The 27,355-nt window shown below is 42.2% G+C and overlaps 3 protein-coding genes across 6 annotated transcripts; all 3 read left to right on the plus strand.

Annotated features, from left to right (window-relative positions):
• The first annotated feature begins 616 nt into the window (after window positions 1–616).
• crybb2 (crystallin, beta B2) lies at window positions 617–2,326 on the plus strand. Its single transcript, XM_003445569.5, has 6 exons — window positions 617–666; window positions 904–987; window positions 1,138–1,256; window positions 1,437–1,569; window positions 1,660–1,802; window positions 1,915–2,326. The coding sequence occupies exons 2-6, from the start codon at window positions 925–927 to the stop codon at window positions 2,081–2,083; spliced, it is 627 nt and encodes a 208-aa protein (XP_003445617.1). The 5' UTR covers window positions 617–666; window positions 904–924; the 3' UTR covers window positions 2,084–2,326.
• A 130-nt stretch (window positions 2,327–2,456) lies between these two features.
• On the plus strand, window positions 2,457–4,675 carry ctu1 (cytosolic thiouridylase subunit 1 homolog (S. pombe)). Its single transcript, XM_003445568.4, has 3 exons — window positions 2,457–2,610; window positions 3,177–3,677; window positions 3,791–4,675. The coding sequence occupies exons 2-3, from the start codon at window positions 3,182–3,184 to the stop codon at window positions 4,324–4,326; spliced, it is 1,032 nt and encodes a 343-aa protein (XP_003445616.1). The 5' UTR covers window positions 2,457–2,610; window positions 3,177–3,181; the 3' UTR covers window positions 4,327–4,675.
• Window positions 4,676–4,904: 229 nt separating this feature from the next.
• pxnb (paxillin b) lies at window positions 4,905–26,679 on the plus strand. Of its 4 annotated transcripts, XM_003445665.5 has the most exons (11): window positions 4,925–5,101; window positions 18,368–18,576; window positions 18,713–18,798; window positions 18,904–19,043; window positions 19,119–19,299; window positions 20,272–20,386; window positions 23,586–23,747; window positions 23,848–24,021; window positions 24,101–24,182; window positions 24,279–24,427; window positions 24,527–26,679. In XM_003445665.5, exons 1-11 carry the CDS (start codon window positions 5,089–5,091, stop codon window positions 24,791–24,793), a joined length of 1,578 nt encoding a protein of 525 aa, XP_003445713.2. In that variant the 5' UTR covers window positions 4,925–5,088; the 3' UTR covers window positions 24,794–26,679. The 4 variants fall into 4 exon arrangements, with proteins under 4 accessions (XP_019221033.1, XP_019221034.1, XP_003445713.2 ...); XM_019365489.2 differs by lacking the exons at window positions 23,586–23,747; window positions 23,848–24,021; window positions 24,101–24,182; window positions 24,279–24,427; window positions 24,527–26,679 and adding exons at window positions 20,528–21,799; window positions 22,663–22,929; window positions 23,052–23,274 and having other exon boundaries at window positions 4,906–5,101; XM_019365488.2 differs by lacking the exons at window positions 23,586–23,747; window positions 23,848–24,021; window positions 24,101–24,182; window positions 24,279–24,427; window positions 24,527–26,679 and adding exons at window positions 20,528–21,799; window positions 22,663–23,174 and having other exon boundaries at window positions 4,905–5,101.
• Window positions 26,680–27,355: the final 676 nt, after the last annotated feature.

The following is a 27,355-nucleotide window of genomic DNA, read 5'->3' on the forward strand; positions in this document are numbered from 1 at the left end:
AATACAAAGTAGCAAAAACCTAGATGTAAAAAATACGAGTGTAATATAGAAGTGTCTAAAAACTTTGTCCCAAAGTATAAAAATGTTAAAGATGGATTGTTATGGAACTCTTTTTTTGCTCCCAGTAGGTCAGCAGGTTTAAGTCATAAATCCATTCTTTAGAGCTACTGTCTTTCTTTGCAGCCAGCAGCATTACCATCTGACTTTATTTGATTTGATTTTTTAACACCATACAGTAAAAAAATAAAATAAAATCAACTTAAACATATGGAAATGTTCAGCAGCATCTCTTCTGTTATTCACATCCCTCCAGCACGGTAAAACCCATCTTTTACAGTCCTTCTCTCTCTCGCTCTCCCTGCTCATTGTAGGTGTGGGACTCTTGGCACTGTTTGTGCTGAATCATGGGGATATCAAACAATGACTGGCTGGACAAAACTGACAACTAATGAAATAACTTTGTGGGAGTGTGACACTCCGGGGTGGGGTGGGGTTGGGTGGGGGTGCACAGTGACCCCTGATTTCATTCTGCTGGGCCTATGGCAGGCCGATCTGCTGGCCAGCTTGGACACTCTCGGTGCTGTTGGCAAAGTTTCCACCCCTGGGCGTCCCATATATATTGAGCTCATTGTGCCATCACAAACACACTGGCACAGACAGGTACTGGTAAGGGGATCATATCCGTCACGCTGTATTTTATAATGTTTTTTTTTTATATATATATTTATCAGTATTTGTCTTCTTTTTACCACTGTAACTTAGGTTAAATCTTAGAAACTTAGAACAATAACAGCAAAGAAATACAATCAACAGCGTCTCAGATTTTAGAAAAACCTAAAAAGAAAAAAATACAGAAATACCTCAAAATGATTCAGAATTATACTTTTGCCTGTTTCTTTTCAGCATCATCCTTATCCATTCAATATGGCCACAGACCACCAGAGTCCTGCATCCAAGCAGCAGCAGCCAGGCACCAGTGCGTTTAAGGTGAGGGAGGACAGGCACACACTGGCCGTGAGACCAGTTCACATAAGTTCACATAAAATCTGTGCACTCCCTATTTGCAATTGTTTATCTTCCAAAAAAACATAACTCCTTTCATGAGCTAAAAAAAAAGAAATTTTTCCTCTCTTCCAGCTGGTTATCTATGAGCAGGAAAACTTCCAGGGACGCTGCCATGAGCTGACTGGTCCCTGTAACAACCTCCAGGAAGCAGACGTGGAGAAAGTGGGCTCCATACTGGTGCTGTGTGGACCGTGAGTGTGGGTCAGAGACAGACAGAGAAAACTAGCAAATGACCAAAAAAAGAGGGAATGGCATACAAAAAGCAATCAAATTTAATGTGTGATACACAGACAACCAGCCATCTTTCCAGCTGAGCCCCTGCACCAATCACAACCCCGTTTTTTGTTTGTTGTTTTTTTCTGTCTTCTCAGATGGGTGGGATATGAGCAGGCCAACTGTAAGGGGGAGCAGTATGTGTTTGAGAAGGGCGAGTATCCTCGCTGGGATTCCTGGACCAACAGCAGGCGTAGTGACACCATTGTTGCATTCCGCCCCATTAAAGTGGTAAGAGAGATTTACAAATTTATACCTCCATCATCCATCCCATAGTCAGCTGCTTCACAACTCACCCTTGGGTTGATTTTTTTTTCTCAGGACAGCCAGGAGCACAAGATTGTCCTTTACGAAAACCCCAGCTTTGCAGGGAAGAAGATAGAAATCATAGATGATGATGTCCCCAGCTTTCACGCACACGGCTACCAGGAGAAGGTCTCTTCTGTTCGGGTCCAGAGTGGCACGTGAGTCCATCCTCTCAGCAGGTGCTGCATATCATAGAAATAGCTGCCACATGCCCTTTGACCTCTAACTGGCTAACATTTGTTTCCCCTCTCTTTGCTTGTGGTGCACCAGCTGGGTGGGCTACCAGTATCCAGGCTACAGAGGCTATCAGTACCTGTTTGAGAAGGGGGAGTACAAGGACACCACTGATTTCGGAGCCCAGATTCCTCAGATCCAATCAGTCCGGCGCATCAGAGACATGCAGTGGCATCAGAGGGGTGCCTTTCATCCCGTCAACTAAGCTTGTGACTCTCTCCTGTCAGGAATCCTGACCTCGGCATCCTCTGCTCCCTTTCTGGCAACAAACCCCTTGACCTTCATTTACCACCACCATGCAGCATTTTGATATCAGCTGAGGCAGTAGTGACAATCTTTGAAGCAAACTAATAAATCCTCATTGCTTACATTTGACTCGGTCATGGGATTTTCTTCTGTTTTTCCCCTCCACACAAGTCCTTCAGACTGCAACACCTAAAAAAGAGACACCACCAATGCATCTAAACTGTGCTTAAACCACCAGAGTATATGAGAGTAGGGTTATTGTATTATGAAGCCATTACATGGGTTGGTTTTTGCATTGGCCCACTCCGACCAATAGGCTGCGCTGTAGGGTGTTTACTGGAGACGTCACTTCCTGTTGTCCCAGTAAAGAAGAGGCAACATTACAAGATGAAAAACTATTCTCCTGCTTTAGCGTGCTAACGGTTTAATTTTTAAAAGCTATTATAGTAACTGCATATATTATCCCCACATTCCCCGGATACTTTGGTAAGAAAATGTTACCCAGTGTACAGCTCACGAGTTAGCTTAGCTTGGCTAGCTAATGTTAGACCACGTTTAGATTTTGTATGTGTTGTGTTGTACTACTCTTAAATTTGGCATGTCTTGAAAATATAGCCTGATAATCCACTAATATGACTGAAGTTGTGACTAAATTATCCGCTTATTTCTATGATTAAAGTAACTGGATGTTGTATCGACTTTTATATCGAAAAAAGTGAAGCTAATGTAGTAAGAATCCAGCGTATGAAGTGAAGTTTCTTATTCTTCAGGGCTTACATCTCATGTACCCAGCCTAGCTATGTAAGGAGCTGTAAAAGTGTTTTTTAAAGCACTTACTAGACTATTAGACTAAAGCCAAACTTTAAATCGGGATTTTCAGGTTACAAAACAAACATGATAAAGATCACTTTAAGGAGGTCAGCAGTGAAAAGCATCAGCAACGAGGAAATTGAGCTTTGTAGATTTGTAAGTCTTTGACATGAAATATTTAAAGTATTTGTTATATTAATTTTGGACATTGTTGTTCTTTTAATAAACCACCTTTCCAACAGTCAAGATGCCTGTCCAGTGTAGCAGCTGCTCTGAAAAGCGTGCTGTGCTTAAACGTCCAAAAACCGGCCACTCTCTGTGTAAGGAGTGCTTCTTCTGGACCTTTGAAGAGGAGATTCATCAGACCATAGTGTCAGCAAAGCTGTTCAAACCCGGGGAGTCTGTGGGAATCGCTGCCTCCGGGGGAAAAGATTCCACTGTGCTTGCACATGTAATGAAGGTCCTGAATGAGCGATACAACTACGGCCTTGAGCTCATGCTTCTCTCTGTGGACGAGGGAATCACAGGTTATCGGGATGACTCCTTGGAGACGGTGAAGAGGAACCAGCAACAGTATGAGCTGCCTCTGAAGATTGTGTCCTATGAGGAGCTGTATGGCTGGACAATGGATGCTATAGTGAAGCAGGTTGGGCTGAAAAATAACTGCACCTTCTGTGGCGTGTTCAGGAGGCAGGCGTTGGACAGAGGAGCCATCATGCTTAAAGTGGGCAAGATATGTACAGGTAGATTCAAAGGATTGTGAAAATGTGAGCAGTGTTAGCTTTAATGTGTTGTTTTGAGTAACGAGATGTCTCTGTTTTGTTTTCTTCTTTCTTTTTTTCCCCTCTCTGCACAGGTCACAATGCTGATGATGTGGCAGAAACTGTTTTGATGAACGTCTTGCGAGGGGACATAGCTCGGCTGCGCCGCTGCACCGCCATCTCAACGGACAGCGAGAATGAAGGGGTCGTGCCGCGCTGCAAGCCACTCAAATACGCTTATGAAAAAGAGATTGTGCTGTATGCTTACTTCAAGAAATTAGACTACTTTTCTACTGAGTGTATCTACTCTCCTAATGCTTACCGTGGCTATGCAAGAACCTATTTAAAGGATCTGGAGAGTGTGAGGCCCAGTTCAATCATGGACGTTATTCACTCCGGTGAGAACCTGTCTGTGCGCGAGGGGGTAAAGATGCCTGTCCAGGGAACCTGCAGCCGCTGTGGCTACATCTCCAGTCAGAAACTGTGTAAGGCATGTGTGCTGCTGGAGGGGCTGAACCGTGGTCTGCCAAAGCTGGGAATAGGCAAACACCACCGCTTCCATGATAAAATCCTCTCCCAGCAGCCGCTTACAGAGGAGGAGGAGAGAAAGCTGAAAGCAGTAGACTTTTGACTATCAGAAATAATGATTTTTTTTCTTTAGAATAAATGAGATTTGTTGTCTTTTATATGCGAGAGATCAAATCTTATCTTTACATTTGATATCATTTAAGTATTTATTGACTGTTTATATGGAATTTTAATTTGAAATGGAAATGCTATGTAGACTTTTTACACTTTATACAAAAGTGTGTGACCAGCTGCTTTTGTTGTCATTTGCCATCTAAAAAAGACACATTTGAAGGTGCATTTTCTTTATTTTTGTATGTCCCAGTGTTGGTCACACCAGTTATGGTCATACTTCAAAGTATTTTATGAACTATAATAAATGCATTGATCTTTATCTTCAAACTTGTCCCATAGACTTGAGTATCAGTCTGATTTGTTGTGCCTTTCATGATTCTAATGGTATAATGTTGATTCTTTTCTGAGGTTATGTTAACAGATATGCACTACATGATCTAGAAGGTTTATAAAAAATTGCGGTTGCTTATACAGCCATGACATTATTTGGGTATTTGGAGATATTTATTTTAAACGTGTAATTCCGGTGTTTGGCCGCTAGATGTCCGTCATCACCGCCATTCAGTCGGCGCGCGCCCTGGAAAAGTACACACACACACAAACTGCCGCGCGTTCACGAGAGCCATCCTGACTGACCAACTTCCAGGGCAGCAGTGCTGGTGAAGTTTGAAGGGGAAAAGTCTGATTTCGCAAACCCTCCGCAGGCTCGCCAAACAAAAACACTGACGCAGTCCACAACTAGACAGCAGCTATGGACGATTTAGGTAAGTTATGAGGGGTTTTTAAAAAAAAAAAATATGTGGGTTTTCTTCCCCCAGTTTGGAGCGGATAGCTGGGTGGAGGGGTAGTCAACGTTACGAAGAGATTTTATGTTGGCTGTTTGTGTCCATTGTAGCTTTCTTATCCAGGGAAAGCTTGATAATACCTGACAGAAATGTTACAGTGACGAGCGAAAGAGTGAATGTTGTACCCAGTTGACTTTCTCCTCACGTTGTTGTAAAATAAGCAGCATAGTAGGTTAGCAGCTGGACATCGCTAGCCTTTAACTCTACCTACTTTTTAACTCTCCCTCTCTGAGGTAAAGCGAACGTCTCTGGCAGTACCACGCTGCCCTGCTCATCTAAATCAAGGTCTTTTTTTTTTTTTTTTATCAGTATGTGTGCCGGAGGGAGGAGTTATTTAATGACATTTTGACATTAAGCCTTAACGTTACCTCCTCAACTTTTGCCCCACGGCTACTCATTCCAGCTTTGAAGTGGTAGAGTCAACAGGCCTCCCTGTACAATGTGTGCTCAGCCCTGGCTTGGCTGACTTCTAGTGATCCTCCAGTGTGACAAACTTAACTTGCAGGGATGTATAATTACTTGGTATACAGTCCACTTTATCATTTTATATGAAAAACTAAAAACTGAAGTATGGGAAGCGGAAAGATCAGGTCTGAAAACTGTTTGATTAGACATGTGCAAGTTGAGAAATGCTGTAAGAGTTGGACAATCAGTAGATCTTTAGGGATCTCCTGATTGGGAAATTCTGTGCTGATACTGTTAATGAGCTCATATTCAAACATGTGTTTATTTATCTAGCAAAGAAACCTTCATCATAAGAAATAACTCGGTGCTGATGGAGACTTTAAACTGTCTTTAAATATTTGTCACACACACCAGATAAAAACTGGCCTCTACCATTAGGCCGATATCTTGATGTATCCCTGACAATTTTGTACAGGAAAATATACTACATGTTTGTTAATGGCCGAATGTCATTTTCTCTTACCTGCTTCACATGTCTGTTATGACTCTTTGTGCATTTTCTTTTTTTGTTTTATGTTGGGAGACACTGTCTCTTAATATAGACTGTAACTTGTAGCTGAGGCTTTTTTCAGTGTCTGTTAATATAACTGTTATTTCTGGATTGGTGTGGCATCCCCATGTATTACTAATTTGATCATCACAAGTCATGAAAAAACAGTGATGTCATCAAATAACTTGTGGATGACTTTAACTGGTTAATTTTATTTCTTTTAATAATTTAATCAGTTTGACAAATCCTTTCATCAGTACTACAGGTTTTATCTGCCTTTTATCAATGCCAGTTCTTCTGATGTTACCAGCTTCATCTTTTTTTTCTTCTTCTACTTTGGCCCCACTTATAACCTTTGACATGCAACGTCTGAGTTTCTAATTATGTTACACTTTTAGCAGCTGGTCAGGCTTCTATATTTACATTACTAATTCAGTACTTGTGAAAAACTTGTTTCGCCAGTCAAATATCTGTAGGAATCTTCTGATCTCTTAAAGTAGACCAGCAGTGAAATGGATTTGTGAATTGTTTAAGTGGAGAGATGATGGGCCGCATTTCCCATTTGTCTGTTGTGAGAATACCTCAAGGAGCCATTAGACGCTCTCGCTGCCTTAGGAGGCTGAAAGGATTGATTGTTGGTTGAGAGGGAGCCTGTAGGCTCGCTGAAGGGCTGACGGAGGGGGCGAGGCTGCTGAGGAATTTCGAACATCACTTTCTGACAGGGTCCAAGGCCAAAAACTCTCTGGGTCACGACTCGCCTCCTGTCGCTACTATCTGAGAGAGGGATGTTGGTTTCACACGTGTCTCATTAGAACATGGGTACCCTAGTAATTGCAGCCACTGTTTAAAAAAATTTGACCTTTGGGGTGGGGTTGCTTAACAATCGCAGTCATCCACATCCTCCCTAAATACACAAAAACAAATCAGTGTAAATATTTGTAAATATCACATCACTGAGGTTTACTCTACTGCCATTTACCTGCACCTGCAGGTCCTGATATTCAGGGTCGCTGTTTGAATACTGTGTTTGTGTATAGTGATCTGGTGTTGCTCACTGCTCGAGGTAAGGAATTCCATCAGCAGATTGTAAGCATTCTTCCCATTTGTTCCTCTGAGTCAGATTTTTCCAGAGGACCTGCTTGATCAGTCAGTTAGCACAGATCATACAGCACAAACTAGAGATGGGATCACACCAACCATGAGGCCAAAGATTTCCCGGACTACACCCATAATGGAAAATATTGTTTATACACCAGATGTAGATCCTTAAGGGGAGTTACAAATACATTAACAATGCAAAAGGCTGTGTGACGGTGGCATAAACACACATAAACACCTGCTAGGGTGTTCATAGCCATCTCGGTTGTAATTACTGCTGGAGTAGGTGAATCAGGGGCCGTGTTTGGCCATGATAACAGACAAACACAGTCATACTGTTGTGGCTGGTAACCAGGTGGCAGCCAGGCTTAGCCTTCACTTCTGATGTGGCCAAGGGGGCGACTTCTCATGCAGATGTGGCTCTTAAACCACATGTGACGTAGTGTCCTCTCTGTTGGCCCGTGCTGCATTTCATGTTTGTGGGGTGTGTGTGCAGCTAACGTTCAGCTCTCTGTGAATTCCTGACGATTGTGTGACATTCAGGCAGACTGACCTCACTCAGTGAGCTGAAAACCCCCTGTTCCACCTCTGCATGTTAAGAACGAGCATACTGACCTAATACACATACATGCAGTACGCTCAATGGTCACAAACAAAGTGAGAATAATATTGAGTAACAGAATGTGCTTTTTGGTTGCAGTTTCCCGTTGAATTGTCTCTTTGTTAATTACTAGGGAATCAAACTGAAAGATTAGTGACTGGACACAGAAGGGAACTTCTCCTATTTACTGCATTCTTGTTAAATATATTATTTTAACGTACAATAGAAACTATAATTCCAAGGGCCTAAAGGCAGCTTCTTTATTTTTAGACTTTGGGGAGTGACCCTAGATTTTGCAAAACAAAGTTGGTAGTAGTCAACATAGCTTTTTTGAATATATATCCACTCACTCAAATTGAAACCAAACTAATGTCGGCAACCAGGATCACTAGGAGTCCTTTTGTTTGTTCGTCCACAGATAATGTCAGTATGTGTACACTCCCATATAAAACCTTGTTTTCTTAATCCAGGGCTGACCAAGTAAAACATTGACGCAGTTTCTTATGATTCTAATTTTCATTTACAGGTCCTTCTAGTAAAGCTTAATAATATTTAACTTTAAAAAAAACAACACTTTTTTTTCTTTTTAAATTTCAGAGAGACCACTTCATCCCCTATGTAAAGCTTTTCAATTCAGTTTTACTTTACTTATTTGTATAACGCCAAGTTACAACAGCAGTCACCTCAAGGAGCTTTATATTGTAAGGTAAAGACCTACGGTGATACAAAGAAAACCCCAAATATCAAATGACTCCCTATGAGCAAGCGATGGGTGACAGAGGGACAAACACTTTTTTTAACTGGAAGAAACCTCCAGCAGAACCAGGCTCTGGGAGGGGCAGCCATGTGCCGCGACCGGTTCGTGGTGACGGGAAGAAGACAGGACCAAAGACAGACTTCTTGAGGCATCGCATCCTGAAATCCCAGCTTGCACTGATTGATCAGTTCAGTCCTTGGAAAAACTGCAAGACTGGTTACATAATGTATAAGTCTTGAGGTTTTGTAGACATGACAAATAACCCTGTGATGTTACGTTGTCTGCCATTTTCATATGTAAGATCATGTGAAGAAGGCCCCAGTCACACAGTCCACAACTGGTCAGTAGGTACAGGATTCCTCTGAAGTGATTGATTGAATGACTGATTAATAATAGACAACTGAAATAGGCAGCTGTAGAAACCAGGGATGAGTTGTTGCTTCAATTATATTTCTCTGAAATCCACCAAAAATAAAGTCACTGTTTGTAACAAGCCAAAGAGAAACTTATGAGAGAAGTTTCTATGTTACACAGTGCACAACACTTTCTTGCAACGATGTTACTATTTTTGAAACTGCTTACTTCAATCCTCCACAAATTTGAGAACCAAGTTGAACTTTTTTAACCTTTCTGTGGCAGTGGAGCAGTTTTCTTTGTTTTTGTGTGTGGTTTATTTTTCTTTTGTTTTTTGTTTTTAAATGCACAGTAACCATGTAGCTTAAGGTAATGCTAAAAAAAAAGGTAGCTGTGGTGAGGGTAACACTACAGTACTGAAGGTGACATGAAAATACAGGAACATACATCTAGTCCTTGCTTCACATTTTTCTCAATTACTCTGTGACCTCAGTAAACACTTTCCTGATGTCTTTATGGCCTAATTGCCAGTTTCAGGTCATGTTGAATAAAATAAAAGAAGCCTAATGTGTTCATGATTAAAGTAAGAAAGGAGAGTTATGCAGGATGTGCTTATTGGCTCAGTGTGTGAGTTACATGTCCGTTCCCAATGAGCATGTGGTTTCACTGTCGGATCCAAGTCATCACAACCTATTTCAAAACACACAAGACAGAGCTGACGAAAACACTCATCCAGAGGCTTCATAACAGGACTTGACTAACCATCAAGTGACTGTTGACTTGTCTTCACTGGCACCCCGTATAATCCAGAATCAAATTGGGAGGGAAGAAAAGAAGGATTTTCAATGTCGCCAAGTGCTTGCTCATAGGGGGTCGTCTAATTGTTGGGGTTTTCTCTATATAATTGTAGGGTCTTAACCTTCAAATGTAAAGTGACTTGAGGTTACCGTTGTTGTGATTTGGCGCTGTATAAAAAAATAGAATTGAATAAGTCACGGAAAGAGAGCAGTTTTCTATAGGAAAACAAAGCTTTGGGTTTTGTTACTTTGAAGATCGTCTACATGCGTGAAAAGCCATGTGAAAACTTAAATGAAAGGGGAAAGCCCTCAGTGCATTATATGGCCACTTTAAAGAAAGGATAAACATTGCCTATCTTTGCGAAGAATCTGAAAAGAAGCTGCAGAGGAGAGGTGCTCTTTACTGCTTAAAGGCAGACTTTAAAACAGTGGGAGCCACTCGGCTTCGTTTTGCAGACATAATGAGGGCCATGTGGTTGCTCTGTGGAATGAAACACAGCGACACCTTATAAGAATGCCTTTGGTAAACACACAGTAGTCCTGTAAGATTTAGTGTAACAGTAACTGTTGATCACCTTGAAGAGGAACGCCTTATTCTTGAGACAATCATAGGAGTTGGCTGAGATGTGAGGCAGCTGTCTTAAATGTTTACAGTGTTTACACAGCATACCAAAAACTCTTAGAAGGTCTTTAGTGGTTTCTGTGTCCTAGTAATTCCACAGCAGAGTTAGTGTTACCAGACTAGCTATCATCACCCCTTGAGAGCTGCAAGGTTGGTGCATACCATCCCTAACCAGTGGGCTTGCCTGCTAGGCTAGAGAGAAGCTCCCGACTGTAAATCAGCCTTGTTCCCGAGCTCCACACCCATCCTGTTCTGGGTCTGGGGAAGAGCTGCGTGGCTGACCTCATCGCTTAGGCAACAGAGCCTGCCCCACATCCTCAGGAAACAGAGGAGAAAAACAGTGAGCAGAGTCAGCGCTGGGGGCAGCTGGGGGGCCTTCAGTCTGTGATCCTGCTGCTAGAACAGCCTTTCCACTATTAAATGCTGTTGTACGATACTGTTCTTTCCACTCACAGCAGCCTTCAGTCTCTTCCTCTTCCCTCCCTGCCATACTGTTTCCATGCCTTCACTGTTCCCTGCTCTTGTAACTTCTCTCGGAGAATAGTGCTGATTATTTTCCTAACAGGTCTGGGTAATGTAGTAGGAATCTGAGTCGCTGCTGTATTCTTCCAACAGTACTCAAGCCGGGGACCTCCGGGGCATATCGGGGGGGTTACCTGGCTTTGAAAAAAATGGGCCTTTTGGGGGTGGCAGCGCACCTAGGAATATTTGATCTGTCTATAGTAAAGGCAAAGAGCTTCTACTGCCTTATTTAACGGAAGTGGGTGCGTTTTTCTGTTATTCCTGCCTATTTGATAAACAAAAATGTATTTTCTACTTAGGTAAATGAAATCCCAGCTAAAAAAATATTACTGTCCTGTTGTTATTCCTTTGGGGGCAATAAGCTTGTTTATTCAGGGGTCAGCTGTCAGTAGGTCTCTGGAGAGGGGAATGTGTGTCCTTAAGCGGAGCAGGGAATCTCACTTCTTTTCTAAAGAGTAATTGTGCTGTCATTAAGTTTTGTTTTAGTCCATGTTTTGTTACTAAGACTGGGTAACAAACACTGATACTCTGACAGTGACAAAATGATTTCCAGCTTTCTTGGTTCCAAACCAAGGGCTGCAGTCTGTAGTAAACATGCTGCCTTCAGTTAATGTCGACACATGAGTTTGAGAGCTGCCCAAACCTGATGAAGTGATGAGGTGTTGGCAAAGAAGGAAAAGACGACGTGTAGCATAATAATAACGATGATGATGATAATCATTTTGGGTTCTATAGATGCTGTGTCATTTATATACAAGCTTTTCTTGTGTGAACTGATAAGATTATCAGTAAATTGTAGTCAATTTTTTTTTTTATATCTCTGCTGGGACTCTTTCGTTTGAACTTCTGCTATTTTTCTCCATTCGGTAGTTTTTCTTTATTTCCTGATTTAAAACCTGATCTTTTTTTTACACATTTCCGTTTTTCTCCACTTCTCCAGTGAGTGTCTGAGTTTCATGGTTTCATCGTCATCAGGGTTTTCCCTGCATGCAAAATCTGCACAATTGTATAGTTTGAAAACATGAACCTCTGTATGCACAGTTTTATGAATATGGTCCCAGATCAGGTGATGTGGAAACGCTTAAACCAGAGTGTGTCAGAGTTTCACTAGTGTTTGTGATTTTAAAAAACTGATATTATGAAGTTCAGCCCAACAGTTCTGTCTCTGTCTCACATAGACGTTTAAAGTGAAGTACAAGATAACATTTAGAGTAACTTTACTGCTGTAATTATTACTTTTACAGCTAAGTTTAATTTAATTTTCTTTTTAATTAGTTATAAATGTTATTAAAAAACTAGTGTTAATGAAACAGTAATGGGATTATATTCATAACAAAAGCTGACGTGCAACTACAACTTGATTATATGGGAAGATGAGAAAACCACCAAGTGTACATATGAGTTTAAAGTAATATAATAATTACTTATTCACAAAAATTCAGTTGGAACAGGTGGTACACTTTCCATATTTAAATAATTTTTCACATTATGACACTTTCTTTTGTCCTAACTCTATATTCTTAGTGTTTAACTCAAAGCATTAAGCCCTGTTAGTTTGAAGCTTGGATGACTGGTTTCAGTCGGTGTTTAAGAGGGACAAGACGGTCTTTCTTTGACCGTTCTTCTCATCCTACCCAATTACACTCTTATAGCACAAAAGGCTGCTCACTGACATGCAATTTATCTACATTCATGGCTATGAATGTGTCCTCAGTGACTGGGGTGTTACATCAGTCTCCACACGGTGCCATGTCATCTGATTTACTGGTCTGTGGGGAAGTTCTTTTATTTTGGTTTGGCGTTCCCTCCAAGAGGAGTGTCATCTTTCGGATATGGGATTGCTTGGCAGGATATTTTTAGATAGTAATCACTCTACAATGCTTTAGTCATTCTGATCCATTCATTCATCCATTGTCTGTTTGGGATTGTGTGTTGTACTGTATAGACAGGGTGCAAGACCCCTACAAGGTTTGACCTTTATTTTTCCCCTGGTCCACTATTTAATCAAGTTTGCTTTTGGTCCATTTTCTTTCATTCTCAGCCACATTCCCGCTCTGTGGTTTCTACACAGCCTTCCTTGTCTGTCTCGCTGGCATCTAACCCTCCACCCCCTCTCCGTGGCCCCTGCCTGTCTTGTTTGATATAAATATCATGTTGGGTTGGCCTGATGGGGTAGGGTTTCAGCCTGGGATTGTGGCCAGTTCTGCTCTTTTGCTCCCTGGCTATAAACAGGTGAGCTGTAGACCTCAGTGGGCCATCACCATTGCCCACATGTTAATAGAAAACATTAGGCAGCCTTGGTTTCCACCCTGCACAGTGCTCTGTACTCTGTGGGCAATGGGCAGTACAAATTTTGACATCTCCCTTATCCTGGAATTCAAGGCATGCTGCAGTTAGTGGAATCCATCCTGTAATTGTCAACACATTATTTTCATTTTCTGTACTGACAGATGGTGTTTTGTATTGGAGCACATTCTTCACAGGCCCACTACCTAGGATCCCGCAGCATTGAAGGAATGTCCTGCTGAAGTAGCTTTGATCACAAAGCGTCATTTAGATTCCAGTTGAAACAGGTTGGGTTTTTAAAATGAGTTTTCATTGGATTAGGGTGACTGTATGCTCCTGTTCCTGAGCCACCTTCCCTGCCTGCGTCCCTGCCTAATCTGCTTGCTTTTTGCCAAGTGGACAGAGGAATGTGTGGAATTCCCCATGTACCTTCACTCCCATCTGATAAACACAGCAGGACGATGGCATGGCTTTGGGTGGGTGGATAGGGGTGCAGACAAGACTGTACATGCACCCACTGCCTCAAGAATGTGTACAGTGTCCACATGACTTCAGTTGTTTGTTGAACATAATAAAGATTAGTTGGCACAGTGTGGCCGCAGTTGAATCCCCTGAAAGTGCTGCTGTTGGTTTAAATCAGCACATTGTTCGAGTGAAGCAGTTGGTGCACTTTACACCTCTGTCCTGCTTTCTTTTCAGGTTGCACACTGGTGTATCGCTGCTTTAATCATTCCCATCTATTCAGAGACTTAAAGCAGGCAAACCTAATACCTGCAGAATAACATGTAAAATGCGATCTGCTGTATAATAAATCGCCTGGGTCTCTTTCTTCTCCATCTTCTTTGTGAGAGAGGAGTAATGACATGGTTTAATCTTTAAACTGTTGGATGTCGAACCTGTTTCTGTATTCACTGTGAAACACAGCATTTAAATCATAGCTCACGACTTTTGCAGACACCCTTCTAGATGACAGCTTCATTCCTCCAGATCTTGCACAATGAACCATTGAGTCAGGATGCTGTTAGAGCAGAATTGGACTTTGTCCATTGTGGCTCCTACCCCCTGTCTGGAATGGAAAAGATTAGCCTGTTGCTTGGCTTACAGTGCATGTTTGGATTCTCAGTGTTTCTAACTCTTTGTGAACTTAACTTTTCTGAGGCTGGCGAAGGCTTGTTGTCTGTCCTCATGACAGTCAATGCTGCCCTCGTCAGGGAAATGAGGAGCAGCAAGCAAATTTAACTCCCGTTTTCATTCTTTCTCCTTTTATGAGCTGCAGTAAAAGACATCAGAGATGTGCTTACAGGCCACCCACTGAGAATAGTGTGTGTGGATTACAGGCTGCTTAGTCAAAAGCCACAAAAGGATGTGTGATGGAAATTTTGGATTTTCTTTCCTAATGTCCTGTTTTCACTGTCAGAGCAAATTTAAGGTACTTTTCTTTTCCTCAGACATACTTTCTACTTCTACTCTGCAACATGTCAGATGGAAATATTGTTTACTTCCCTAGAATTATCTCACATCTATTGTTACTTATTGTTTACAAATTCAAGTTTTTAACCTAAAGCACATAAATATTTCGCGTCAAAAAGTCCTCTCTAGCAGTTTATACAACCTGTCAGCTGTGTTTTTGTAAATGTTTAAATTACCTGCATCAGAATATTTACAAACCAAACAATGGATTAAAAGAGAAGATAAATAGTTGAGATTATTCTATAATATAAATAATTGTTAACTTGAATCTAAAACAGAATCATTCTGTCAGTCAGTTTCCTAGGCAATCATTTTTGCTCTGGTTTCTGGCTATACTGGTTTCACAGCATAACATATTATGAAAATTTGACCGGCATAATAAAATGTACATTTACCTTTAAGTACAGCTGCATGGAGGTTCTTACCTGCATAACTCCATTCCCCTAGTGACTATCTGTTGGACTGTTTCCCTGGCTGTGCACACAAACACATATGCAATGGAGAAAACATCAGACAGAAGTGATGTGAAAACACTGGTCTCTGTCCATGGCCAAAAAGAAGAAAAAATGTGATTTATAGGGACTGATTCCTTGAGGATGTGTATAATAAATAAATAAACTTTTTCTTCTTCTTCTTTTTTTAAATAACCATCATGAATTGTACTATCCAGAAAGTGTCTACATTATGGCAATGGCTATATCTATATTGTCTGACAGTTTGGTAACCTGTGACCTACATGCAACCGCACACATGCGCTGAACCCTGTGATATGAAAGAAACACAAACTTATCAGATGTAGAGTAGCTATAATAAGTTGCATATATGGATAGGAGCAGTCTAGCTGAGCTGCTGTGCCTATTTTTCATTTACGGGTGTAACAAGTTTGGAACTGGGACCAAAATGACAACACGAGAAGCATGCTACTCAGGTGAATACATTTAGCATAACCCCAGTTCTTTGAAAAGCAAATGAGGGTTGAAAGAGAACTGTGTATCGTTAAGGCCCATATATCATAATAATGGAGTTTATTTGTTATCCAGTCTGTGACTAATGGATAGGTTTTTTTTTAAATGAATGCTCCCTTGTAAAGAGCAATAGAGGTATTAACCAGCCTCAGGTTTTAGAGAATCATTATACCCTGTAGTTTCCTGAAAAGATACTACTGTACTGATCATTGAACTAGTGTCACATTCAGAAAACAAACTCAGAAACTGATGTATCAATATTGGCTTGTCACAGTAAAATGTACTAAAATGTATTTCCTATTATGGATGCACTGGCTTGTGTACCTGGATACTCTGTGTATATTTATCCTGGAGATCATGGTCCTGTGTCAGGCATACATGTGTAGTATCACCAGCTGGGAGAAGGAATAATAAGTGCAGAGTTGCTGTGAAAGGAGTTGTCTCATAAACTTGGCTCAGAGGGCCTGAGGCAGCATAGCTGCCCTCTCTGTCAAGGCTGTGAAGAACTTTCTAGGAATACATGGCCATAATTAGTAACCTAAGGCATTTATTTATTAATTTATTTTGATTTGAATGGCTCTAAGCTGATGCTTCATGAGAAATGTAAATCAGTACCTAAATGCACTATATTTCACAGGACTCACCTTTGCCCCAAAACACAGTTGTGGTATTTTTTTTTTTTAATCTAGCGGCTTTGTTTCATGAGTGACAAAGTCAACTTCAGTGAGACCTTGCTCAGCATGTCAGCACCAGGTGCAGATTATTTTGGGCTGGTCATGATATTTCAGCACATTTGCACAGACATGGGCTACTCACAGAGCTTCCAGCTTTAAATAGATTTGAGCTCCCATGTGGTTTATGTCAAACTTTTCAGGGCTTGTGGCAGTGTCTGTGGATTGAGGGCTGTGATGAAGCGTCGAGACTGAATATATATGAAATTTGAAAGATGGAGACAGGTGTGAGTTTTTCTTTTTCAGATATAGCCGGTCTGTCGCTAGAAGATGTACAAGATTCAAACTTTTTTCACACATTATTCTTGCTCTTAACCAAACACCTCTGAAGCTCAGATCTGTTGGTCATATTTTGTTACTGCATTCTCTCTCTCAAATTTACAAGTTCATTTCAGCGTTTGTGTTGAGATAAGAGGGCACTGAGAGGATACCGTTTGGCCCTTAAACCACTCCCCCATTAGACTGGCAGCCTGTTATCGCTTCACGCTGCTCACACTCACTCATTGGCACCCACACAGTCGCAGTCCTTCATCAAGGATATTACAGATACAGGTGGAAAGAATGTAAGTACAGATACTGAACTTTCTCAGGATTTCAAAACTAGATAGTTGTGTTGCATGTATGTGTTTCTCTGTGTGTTTGTGTATTTTATGCTGGAGTTGTCTCCATTGACTTCATTAAGGAGGAAGTTGGGATTTAGTGGTGGAATATTTTGAGAATTTGAATTATTTTGTAAAATATACAATTTTATGAAGTTATCCAGAATGATATGTAATCAGATGAATCTTGTTTCTTAACTTATTTAACTTTTCTTTTTTTTTTAACTTGTCAGCTCTCAAATACTTTAGAGTTAGATATTTTCCCTTTGGTTGCTCTAAACAGGCCCATATCTCACCAGTGACTTGGTTTGATGTTAAGAGATTAAAATATTAACTCCCAGAAGAGGCAGGAAATAAAACTTAACAAATCCAAATCTAGAGAGCCAGTCTGTGCTAGATAGACAGGTGGTAAGAGCTCCCTGTTTCTTGGATATTTGGACAGTTTTCCATCCTGCCTTTCAAAGATATTATTCTTTGTAACAGGGCCAAGCCACTGTAGTGTAACACTATGCAGCCAGTGATTGCGGTCTATTCTAGACATGCTGCAGATGGATGGATTGTGTGATGTAAGAGTCTATTTTGTTCCTGCGTTCCACCAAACACTCATCAGGGTAACACTGTACCCCCTCAACCCTGGGCTGGATTCAGAAACATTTTCTGTCTCTCTCTGCTTCTTTGTTTTATCAGTCTGTCTCGCGAAGTTCACACTCATGCTCTTGAAACTAAGACTAATCATAGACATGAACTGAATGCATGGCATACTGAGCTGACAGATCAAATGCATGGTTGCTCTCATTGACTTCACGTTTGTATCTTAATGTGGACTGTTGGAAAAACATATTGCCAGTTTCTGGGGGATGTTTTATAGTTTTATGATTTAGGTATAGTGTTGTTGTAGTGTGCCATGCTGTGGTGGCCATGTACCCACCACAGCATGGATGACCTGCTCTGAGGAGAAACCAGTTTTGTTGACAGGCTGGAATGAAGGGCTCAGACTCGCTGGCATTGTCTGTTACAGCCTGACGCCAACATCAGTAGTGACCTCAGGGCGCCCATCCATCCGTCTGTCCACCCATTTTGTTAACTAGTTATTCAGCAAGAGCTGCGAGGGCTTACAAGGATAACACACTATATCATCCAAAGCTAAGGCCAGTATAAAATCACAGGTTACTCTGATATTCTTTGAGCTGTGGGAGGAAACCTACACAGACACAGGGAGATTATGCTTGCTCTTCACACAGAAGGGATATCCCACTGAAGGTGTGATTGGTTTTCATGTTCGCAGGCTAAAACATCTTGGAAAAAGACCTTTAGAATTTGTTTACCTTAGACAAATAGATCTGTTCTGATTGATTGTTGTTTTGGTTGGAGAGATCATTTTTTATGTTGTCACTGTGCCTTGAAACATGAATGAATTCAATCTTTCAGACGCGTTACTGGCAGACCTGGAATCTACTACATCCCACATCTCAAAGCGACCAGTATTCTTGCCCGACGAGACGCCCTACTCCATCCCTACAGGAGGACAGCCCTACCAAGATGTTACACTTCCACCTCCGGTCCCTCCTCCACCTTCAGCTGAAGCTCTGAATGGGTCCCTGAGAGATCAGCCTGATTCCCACCACTCCTCTCAGCAGGTAGATCTCTGCAATGTTTGTGATCTCATCTCACTTAGTTAATCAGACTCTTCAAATGAGAAACAGTAAATTTTACATTAATTAAAAAAAAAAAACCCAAAACCTCAGCAATGACTGGTTGGTGTATTCTCTGCAGTCACTGGGTTCGGCACAGAAGAGCTCATGGTCAAGGGACAGTAGCAGTTCTCCATTATCTCACATTGAAGAGGACCACGTTTACAGGTAACTTCCACACGCTCAGGATGTTGTGTATATAAACCTGACTACGTCATCTGGCATTTTCTTTAACTTTTAGTTTCTTTCAGTAAGTTATCTCTGTCTCTTTAGTTTCCCAAACAAACAGAAGACATCAGACTCCTCTACAACAGCCATGACTTCTGCCTTGGGCAGTAATCTGTCAGAGCTTGACAGGCTTCTCCTGGAACTTAACGCTGTGCAACAGAGCTCCCCTTCATTTCCCACTACAGGTAGAGATAAAGGCTTTAGTTTTATCAATTCTAATGGGATTGAGCATCATTAGTTTCAATGTTATGTGTCCACAGAGGAGGCAGCTCCTCCCTTGCCATCCTGCAGCATCACTCACTATGAGAACGGCGGCACACCTGACATCTTGGTAAGCCCACCACCTCAGGAGAAACCAAAGAGGAATGGGAGGATGGAGGACGCCCGGCCTACTGTGGAAAGTCTGCTGGATGAGCTGGAAGGCTCGGTGCCTTCACCCAGGTATCTCCACTACAGCTGGGTTCTAACTTGGCATTAAAGTCCCCTCTAATCAGTGTTGCAGACTTTGTTCCTTTTTGTTTTGTGTTTGATTCACTATACTTTGCAAAAAGTTCAGATTTAGACACTAAAAGCAGTCTTTATATTCTTCAGCAGAAAGTTTCTGAGACCGACAGAGTAGACCTGTCATGTTCATTTGCAGTGCTGTATTTTTATCCCTAGAGTCTACTAGAATAGCTTTGCATGATTTGCAGATTAAATTAATCCTAATATATCTGATACAGAGTTTTTGTGTAGCCCCTTCAGTTCATCCACTGTCCCAAGATATTTTAGTTCAAGCCACCCTCCCTTTAGTCAACTTTCTTCTGATGCGCTGACCCTCTCAAACAAATGATATGAGCAGCAGATGTGTGGGGCTTCTGCGGTCACAGAGCTTTATACCCGAGATGACCATGTTACGGATATTTGCTCATTTTTTCATCGCGTAGAACTTAAGAGTAGAAGAAATATTTGCAGATGTTGGGCTAAATGTCTTTTTTTTTTTTTTTTTGGTCCAATTTCTCCCCTCATGTGACCTTATTGAAAAGTATTCCAGAAAAGTTCCACACAGGGAGGTATATATATTTAAAATGTATGTGAGAGTGTTGATATTGGATCTGGTATGAGCAAATGCAAATATTTGAGGTTTCTGAATGTGTATTAGCATTTACATCTTCTTAACAAATACATGCATACATGCATTTCCCACACGCAGTAAAAGATTGTTTAAATAAGTTTACAGCAGCAATAAATGGTAGCTGTATTGCTTTGTGTGTGACAGCTGCCGTGAGGAGACTGAGACATTGTGGAGCAACACAGCACCTGTTTTGCTTTGATAATTAGAAATCATCAACTTACACAATTTTGAGCTTCACTGATAAAATAAATGTCAGTGTTTGCATGTATTTAATAATCACAATGACTTGTGTTTTCCAGCCCCTCCACACGCCACAGTGACTTGGACACATCCTCTCAACAGCAGGCCAGAATTTCAGCTTCCTGTGCCACCAGAGAGCTCGATGAGTTGATGGCCTCTTTGTCTGACTTTAAGGTACAGAGCCCCATGAGGGAGCATTGGAAAGGCTTTATTTAAACAACAAATCCCGAGCTTCTCCTGTCATTTTCTTCATGATTGCTTTCTTCTTCTTCTTCTTCTTCTTCTTCTCTTACTTGTGCTTCTCTGTTCCTCTAGCCTAGCTCTTTAGGCTCTCTGCTAGAACCAGCAGGAGCATCTTCCAGCTCTCGCCACACTCCAGTGTCCTCTTCCATTTCCCCCATGGCTTCTCCTTCCTTGAGTCTGTCCCATCCATCTGCCTGTGCCTCTCCTCTCTTCTCTTTACCTGCTGGGCTAGAGCTACATATAGATGAGGATGGAGGAGATGGTGGCATGTTGAGACCCCACCCAAGCCGTCTCTCTCCACACAGTCCTACATCCTCATATTCTGCAACCAGTGAACTAGACCTGGACTCTGTCATAGATGTCTCTGCCACCATGCTATCATCTCAAACCAAGTCTCTGCTAGTCCTCTCTCAGTCTGCTTCCTCTAACTCCAACCTGCTAAGAAATAGCCCAAGTCCTTCCAATACCACTACCCCCTCCCTTACCTCAGTTATCACTGTCCTGGACCACAAGTCCTCCAAGTCCCCAAGTCCATCTGTAGAACGGGTCTCACCCTCAGCTTCTGGAGGTAAATCCTCTTGTGCTCCTGAGAGTGTAAGCAAGGGTTCTCCTTGTTTTTATGATCTCGATGTCAGTTTCTCCTCTTCGTCTTTACTTACTACCCAGAACCTCACCCCTCAGGTCTCAGCCCCCTCACCCCTCCCCGTTTTTGTCTCTCTGTCCCCACCTTCAAAAACATCTTCACCATCTCCAGTCTCGCCACTAATAGTCTCTTCTCCAATGGCCTTTAATAACCACAACAGACAATTGCTGGAGACAGCACCCGCAACCCATACAACCACCACCTTCACTGTACAGCAACCGCCTGTGGTAGAGCCATCCCTGGATGAGGCACTAGACAAGCTTCTAGCAATGAGTTTTTCACAAAATCACACAATGGCGAATGTGGATGGACCTCAGCTGAAGAATGATGCAGAGTGTCTAGGCAGAGGAATGCAGGAGGTGCACGAGGAGCTTATCCTGCCCTTGGACAGAAGCAGTGTCCAGCCAGACACTTTCACCAACACTTTTACAGACGATTCAGTGGACGGAGGAACAGACGGGAACGGAGACCTGGACTGGGCAGACGAAGAGCTGTCCATGTCCTTACATGACGGTCTGGATGGCACCATGACCCCTTACACTGAGAGGCTCTATACAGATGGCAGCATGACCCCACTGACAGAGGCCAGTTGGATGGATGAGTCCATGACCCCATCGTCATGCCCCGGGACCCCTGACGTCACCCTGGACCTGCCCCTGCTTCAGACACCCACTATAGACAGAGTCTCAGCATCTGGACATGTACGCTTCGCCGGGCCTGCCTGATTTTAAAATAGGCTTGTTTTGCTAGCTAATGAGACTGATGCTCCTATGAATCCCAGCCTCTGCTGCAAGGGTTTATCTTGCATGTTTCTTGAAAAACTAAAACATGGCATCTAATATTTTATCTGCTATTTTGACCACTACTATGATCCTTACATCAGATACAATTATGATTGATTTATTAGCTTTCAGTATCATCAGGGCTGTGATTGGCCAAAGTCTTGAGCTCGATTCTTTTCATCCCTGTAAACAGACCTTGGAGGAGATGCGTGATTTGAGATCCTGTCAGACAATTTCATTAATAATATGGTGCCCAGTTACTCCAAAAATATATTGCATACCCCCAATTTAGCCAGGCAAATAAACCAGGCGGAAAAACGCAATATGTTTAAGCTTTGATCGATATATAGAAACTACATGTATTTGTTTAGAAGAAAATGCCTTGTAAGTAAGAGGCTGAAGGAGCTGAAGCAAGCTAATTAATAGGTTTTGCTTGGAAACTACACTTACAACTAACCTGCTGTTTGGTAGCACCAGCACTCTGCATGGCACCACTGCATTTGTGTGAAGGACCAAACTGAGAGCTGATGTTTATGTGGCTGCTTGAGAAACTGAAGGATGAGAGTTAGATCATCGATAGCAGTGGCTTCTGATGAAAGCATGCGTAAAGTTCCTAATATGGGACTCTGAGCTCAGTGACCACTGCTTTGCCGGCATGTCAGTGACTTGAAAACGGCTGGTGTGACTGACCTGCTGCCTCAGTGCTCTGCTGTAAGTGCTTGAGCTTGTAAATTGGAGTGGACATATGATAAGGTGTTCACTCCCTCCCTCCCTGCTCTTAGATAAAATCAGTTATTAGGCGCACTAAGGAGACTCCCAATGTGCACCCCATGTACCGAGAGGCTCACCTGCGCAGGAAGATGGGACCCATCATTGTAAACAAGAACTCTTCCCAGGACCGTCTCATAGAGGAGCTTCAGGGTAAGCTTGGGATCGGCCGCTCAGAACGGCGGCGCAAACAGTCCGATGATTGGCTGACGGAGGGTGTCATCATCACGTCCAAACCTCAGCGATATCGTCCCGATGGGGCGGCCAGTGAGGTCGACAAGGTTGGCTTCAGTGTGCTTGCCAGTTTCCACAAATTCTCCTTTTGCAGTTGTTTCACTTTTGTTTTCCTTTTCTGCACATTTCCTGTCTCCTTCCTTCCTTCTGTTTTTCCTCTTTTCTTCAGATCATAATTCCCCCCGAGTCGCCTGTCCCTGTGAGGAAGGTGCTCCCACCTCCCTCTCCCCCTACCCCTCGTCGCCCCCTGTCATAGAAGAACCTAAGCGACCCCTCCCAGTACAGCACCCCCCTGTCCCAATACCACCCCCACCTCCTCCACCTCCTTCACCACCTCCACAACGTACCCACCACATTCACGAACCAGTTCCCGCTCCACCTCGGCAGTTCATAAAACCCTCACCTCCACCGGCTCCAGTCCAGAACCCTTCTACACCTAAACCAGAGCCGCCTCTTCCTGTCCTAAAAACCCCAACCCAGCCACCAACAGTGGACTCGGTTCCCCCAGTTGCACCCAAAGTCCTGGTCTCTGTAGGCTGCCAAACTGAGTATGACCCCATCTTCCCTCCAATGCAGGCATGAACCCCTCCCTCTTTTATTCCTTCTGTTTTTCACGCTTATTTTAAAGTTTAGTATCCCAAAACTTAAATAGTTTTGTTACATTTCAACAGTAAATAACTATTTTCATACTGAACCATTTCAGATTATGGCCCAAGGGAAGGGTGGTGTCTCCGGTGGGCCCCCGACACAGGTCAACAAGCTGGACAACATGCTTGGCAGCCTGCAGTCTGACCTCAACAAACTGGGCGTGCAGACAGTAGCTAAAGGAGTTTGCGGAGCCTGCTGTAAGCCGATTGTGGGACAGGTGAGATGGTTCGGTTAAGGTAATCTTTTGTCTGTAACATAAATTGATGTTTGCTAACCATGCTTCGGTTATCTGTTTTTTTTTGTCGTTTATTTTTTAGGTGGTGACCGCCATGGGCCGCACATGGCACCCCGAACACTTTGTGTGCACACACTGTCAAGAGGAAATCGGCTCCAGGAACTTTTTTGAACGTGAAGGACAGCCCTACTGTGAGAAAGATTACCACAATCTGTTCTCTCCGCGGTGCTACTACTGCAACGGGCCCATCCTGGATGTGAGTCACTGCTCTCCACACATGTGGTCTCTGCTGTAGACGTGTCAGCCAATAATAAATGTCTTCAATGTCCATTCAGAAAGTTGTGACGGCGCTGGATAGGACATGGCATCCCGAACACTTCTTCTGCGCTCAGTGTGGCTCTTTCTTTGGCCCTGAGGGTAAAGTGATACAAGTATATTTTTTTTAATCATACTGCTTAGCAGTTTCTCTCTACTTCAGAGTGGATATAATCTCTTGTCTCTTTCTACTTTCAGGTTTTCATGAAAAGGATGGAAAGGCCTACTGCAGGAAAGATTACTTTGACATGTTTGCACCGAAATGCGGCGGCTGTGCCAGAGCCATTCTGGAAAATTACATCTCAGCTCTGAACTGTCTTTGGCATCCCGAGTGTTTTGTTTGCAGGGTTAGTGTTATGCTTAAGTCAGGAACTTTTCCTTAATAGTTTGCACGCCTTGTAAGAAAAAGAGTACTAAAATAATAATGTGTGTGTGTGTCTCTGCAGGAGTGCTTCACCCCGTTTGTGAATGGAAGCTTTTTTGAGCATGACGGCCAACCCTACTGTGAAGTGCACTACCACGAGCGTCGCGGCTCCCTCTGCTCCGGCTGCCAGAAGCCCATCACGGGGCGCTGCATCACAGCCATGTCCAAGAAGTTTCACCCAGAGCATTTTGTCTGTGCCTTCTGCCTGAAACAGCTCAACAAAGGCACCTTTAAAGAGCAAAACGATAAACCCTACTGCCACGGCTGCTTCATCAAGCTGTTCAGTTAGAGAGTTAGGGGGAATGTTTAACACTGGCACACTTGGGTCAGGGCTAAAATGAGAGTCTGAAGCATTTCTAGCACAGGGAGAGTGAGAACGGGTTTAGTTTGTATCACAGGAAGCTGTCTCTGGATGATGGCGTTGGAAGTGTGTATGGGCTAAGTATGTGCATGTGGTTGAAGCGGTGTGCTGCTTCTGCCAGACTAAATGTTTTTCATGTCATTCAGATTTTTTTTTTTTTTTGATTGACAGCAGTTTATTTGTGAAGCTTTTTATGTGTTGTGAGCGGGTGACTATATCGGATGAGGGTGTATTTGGTCTTTAAAGGAAAATCCCCCCCCCCTCCAAATCAGCAACTTTTCTCCCAGTCTACTTAGATGTGCTGAAACAAACAGCTGTCTCTGTTTTGTTTTGTTTGTTTGTTTTGAGTGTGTGTGTGTGTGTGTGTGTGTGTGTGTGTGTGTGTGTGTATGTATGTGTGTAATCCTCAAATCATTTTATTTTTTATCTTTTTAGAAGGTGATAAATTGTTACTAAGCACACTGAAACTCTGATCTATGAAACGCTCGGTGTGTGGTGAAGTTACTCACTGGTTGAGTGCGTCATTTTAGAAATCAAATAAAATGAACATATGGCAGGGAACAGGTGACCTGTTGTTTTTACACAATATAAACACTTTTTTTTTTTTTTTAAACAAATGATCAGGATAAAAGGCTTTTTACTTTCTCCCTTCCCTAGTCTAAAGTCAGATAAGGCACATCTTTATATAACTGATAAAGTTGTGTTTTATGGTGAAATGCATCTTTAGTGTCCCTTGACCAAAAACCCCTTTCTAGTATGTCATATTTTAATTAAAGATGCATACTGTGTTACAAAGCAGTCAAGGGCAAACTGAGCATGGATTAATATTTGACTCAACAGTCACTGCGGTGTTCACTCTTCATTACACGTGCTGCCAAATCATTCCTTTTGATTCCTCTGAATTAAAGCGAGTCTAAAAGCAGTTTGTTGGATTTGCGTCACCTAAAGTGAAACTGCACAGAGATATTGGGAGTACGGTGTTTTTGCGCTACACTACCATTACTGTTTCTGAGTACATCCTGAGAAGTTTTTGTTGTTGTTTGTTGTACATATCCAATGCAGCTACATTGTAAGCATGTACATGTGTTTAATAACCACTCGTTAAAAGAAGGAAAGGGCTGCTGGGAAGGCATAGCGGAGATATTTGGATGTCTTTGCTGATATTACTGTATCGAGAAGCTGATGAATGTTTGTTTTTGAGAGAATGCAAACCGTACACACAATTTGCCTGTGATATTCCGATAACTATGCAACTGTGGATTAACAGCTTTGTATTTCAGCATCAGCATCTATTTCTTAGGCTGTCTGTGCCATTGTATCATGTCTAATAACACTGGCAAATTCAGCAAAAAATACTGAGAGCAGGTCAAGAGTCCGCTGTTCTGTTTTCATGTTATTAGTCTGTGAGTTTGTAAAAATGAGAGCCTGGTGGTCTGCTAGAATAACTGGTAGGACTAGGATGACTCGTCTCCCTCAGCGTCTGAGGAGCATCTACTGTATGACCACCAGGTTGGGGTTCTGTACAACGTTATTCATACACAGCAGACAGATTTGGCCTTTTGTCTTGTTCAGGGAATTCTAGAGCCTTAATTCTTTCTTCTTTTTTTTTCTCACTGTATTTAAGATATCCTGTAACAGTCATCTTTTCAAAATGACTTTCGTAGAGGTTATTTAACCAAAGCCATACCTTCTTTCAGTTTTTCTTGTCTGTTCACTTTGTTTTTTCTTTTCACTTTGAATGTCAATAGATACAAATAGTGAGATTACTCTGTTCTAGCCTGATTATGCCAATAAATTCAGTTTTGGTATCAAAATGTCATCCAAGGGTCTAATTTATGCTAAGCTTTTACTTTGTGTGTAGCTGTTACCCTTAAGCTTTGCAATTTCTTAGCTTCTAGAGAAGCTTTGCATGATTCACAGGTAAAAATGACCCTTATTTATCTTGGTACAGTCTTACACAAGCTGTTTTAGCTTTCTAGTCCTTCCCTTTAAGATAGCCATCTTCTGATTGACTGAATAGTGCAGACAAAAGGTTTAAAGAGAAGATGAGTGTAGCTTTATTAAGGATACCTGCTCTCACTGAAATCATCAAAAACACTCACAGAGATTGCTTGTACACGCGACGACTTCATTATGTAAAGTTTAATTCATCACAGTTAAATAGATAATAATCATCATAGGTCCACTTTAATCAGACATTAGTCCAGCTGTATAGCACCTCTTTCAGGACGAGGTAAGAGCCCTCTTCTTCTGCTTATCCACTTCAGGGTCACAGCTGGGTGATAGGCAGAGTACACCCTGGAGAGGTCACAGAGCTAATGCATAGATTATTCATGCTCACACCTTTACACCTTTAGTTAATTTAAAATCCCCAATGGGGATCAAGATACGCATAGGATTCAAACCCACAACCTTCACAGCACCCTGCTGTCCCTACTCACTATGATAAGTTAGCCCTTTTTATTTAAGCAATTCTACAAAATCTAGGCA

Source organism: Oreochromis niloticus, linkage group LG12 (assembly GCF_001858045.2).
Source record: "Oreochromis niloticus isolate F11D_XX linkage group LG12, O_niloticus_UMD_NMBU, whole genome shotgun sequence".
Lineage (NCBI taxonomy): Eukaryota > Metazoa > Chordata > Actinopteri > Cichliformes > Cichlidae > Oreochromis > Oreochromis niloticus.

What these genes read in the sequence shown, in the direction of transcription:
- crybb2 (XM_003445569.5), top strand. Translation starts at nt 925, where the DNA reads ATGGCCACAGACCACCAGAGTCCTGCATCCAAGCAGCAGCAGCCAGGC. An exon ending in CAGGCACCAGTGCGTTTAAG is followed by an intron (nt 988 to 1,137) that starts GTGAGGGAGGAC and finishes CCTCTCTTCCAG; the next exon opens with CTGGTTATCTATGAGCAGGA. An exon ending in ATACTGGTGCTGTGTGGACC is followed by an intron (nt 1,257 to 1,436) that starts GTGAGTGTGGGT and finishes CTGTCTTCTCAG; the next exon opens with ATGGGTGGGATATGAGCAGG.
- ctu1 (XM_003445568.4), top strand. Translation starts at nt 3,182, where the DNA reads ATGCCTGTCCAGTGTAGCAGCTGCTCTGAAAAGCGTGCTGTGCTTAAA. An exon ending in AGTGGGCAAGATATGTACAG is followed by an intron (nt 3,678 to 3,790) that starts GTAGATTCAAAG and finishes CTCTCTGCACAG; the next exon opens with GTCACAATGCTGATGATGTG.
- pxnb (XM_019365488.2), top strand. An exon ending in CCCACCACTCCTCTCAGCAG is followed by an intron (nt 18,577 to 18,712) that starts GTAGATCTCTGC and finishes TATTCTCTGCAG; the next exon opens with TCACTGGGTTCGGCACAGAA. An exon ending in GAGTCTCAGCATCTGGACAT is followed by an intron (nt 21,800 to 22,662) that starts GTACGCTTCGCC and finishes CCCTGCTCTTAG; the next exon opens with ATAAAATCAGTTATTAGGCG.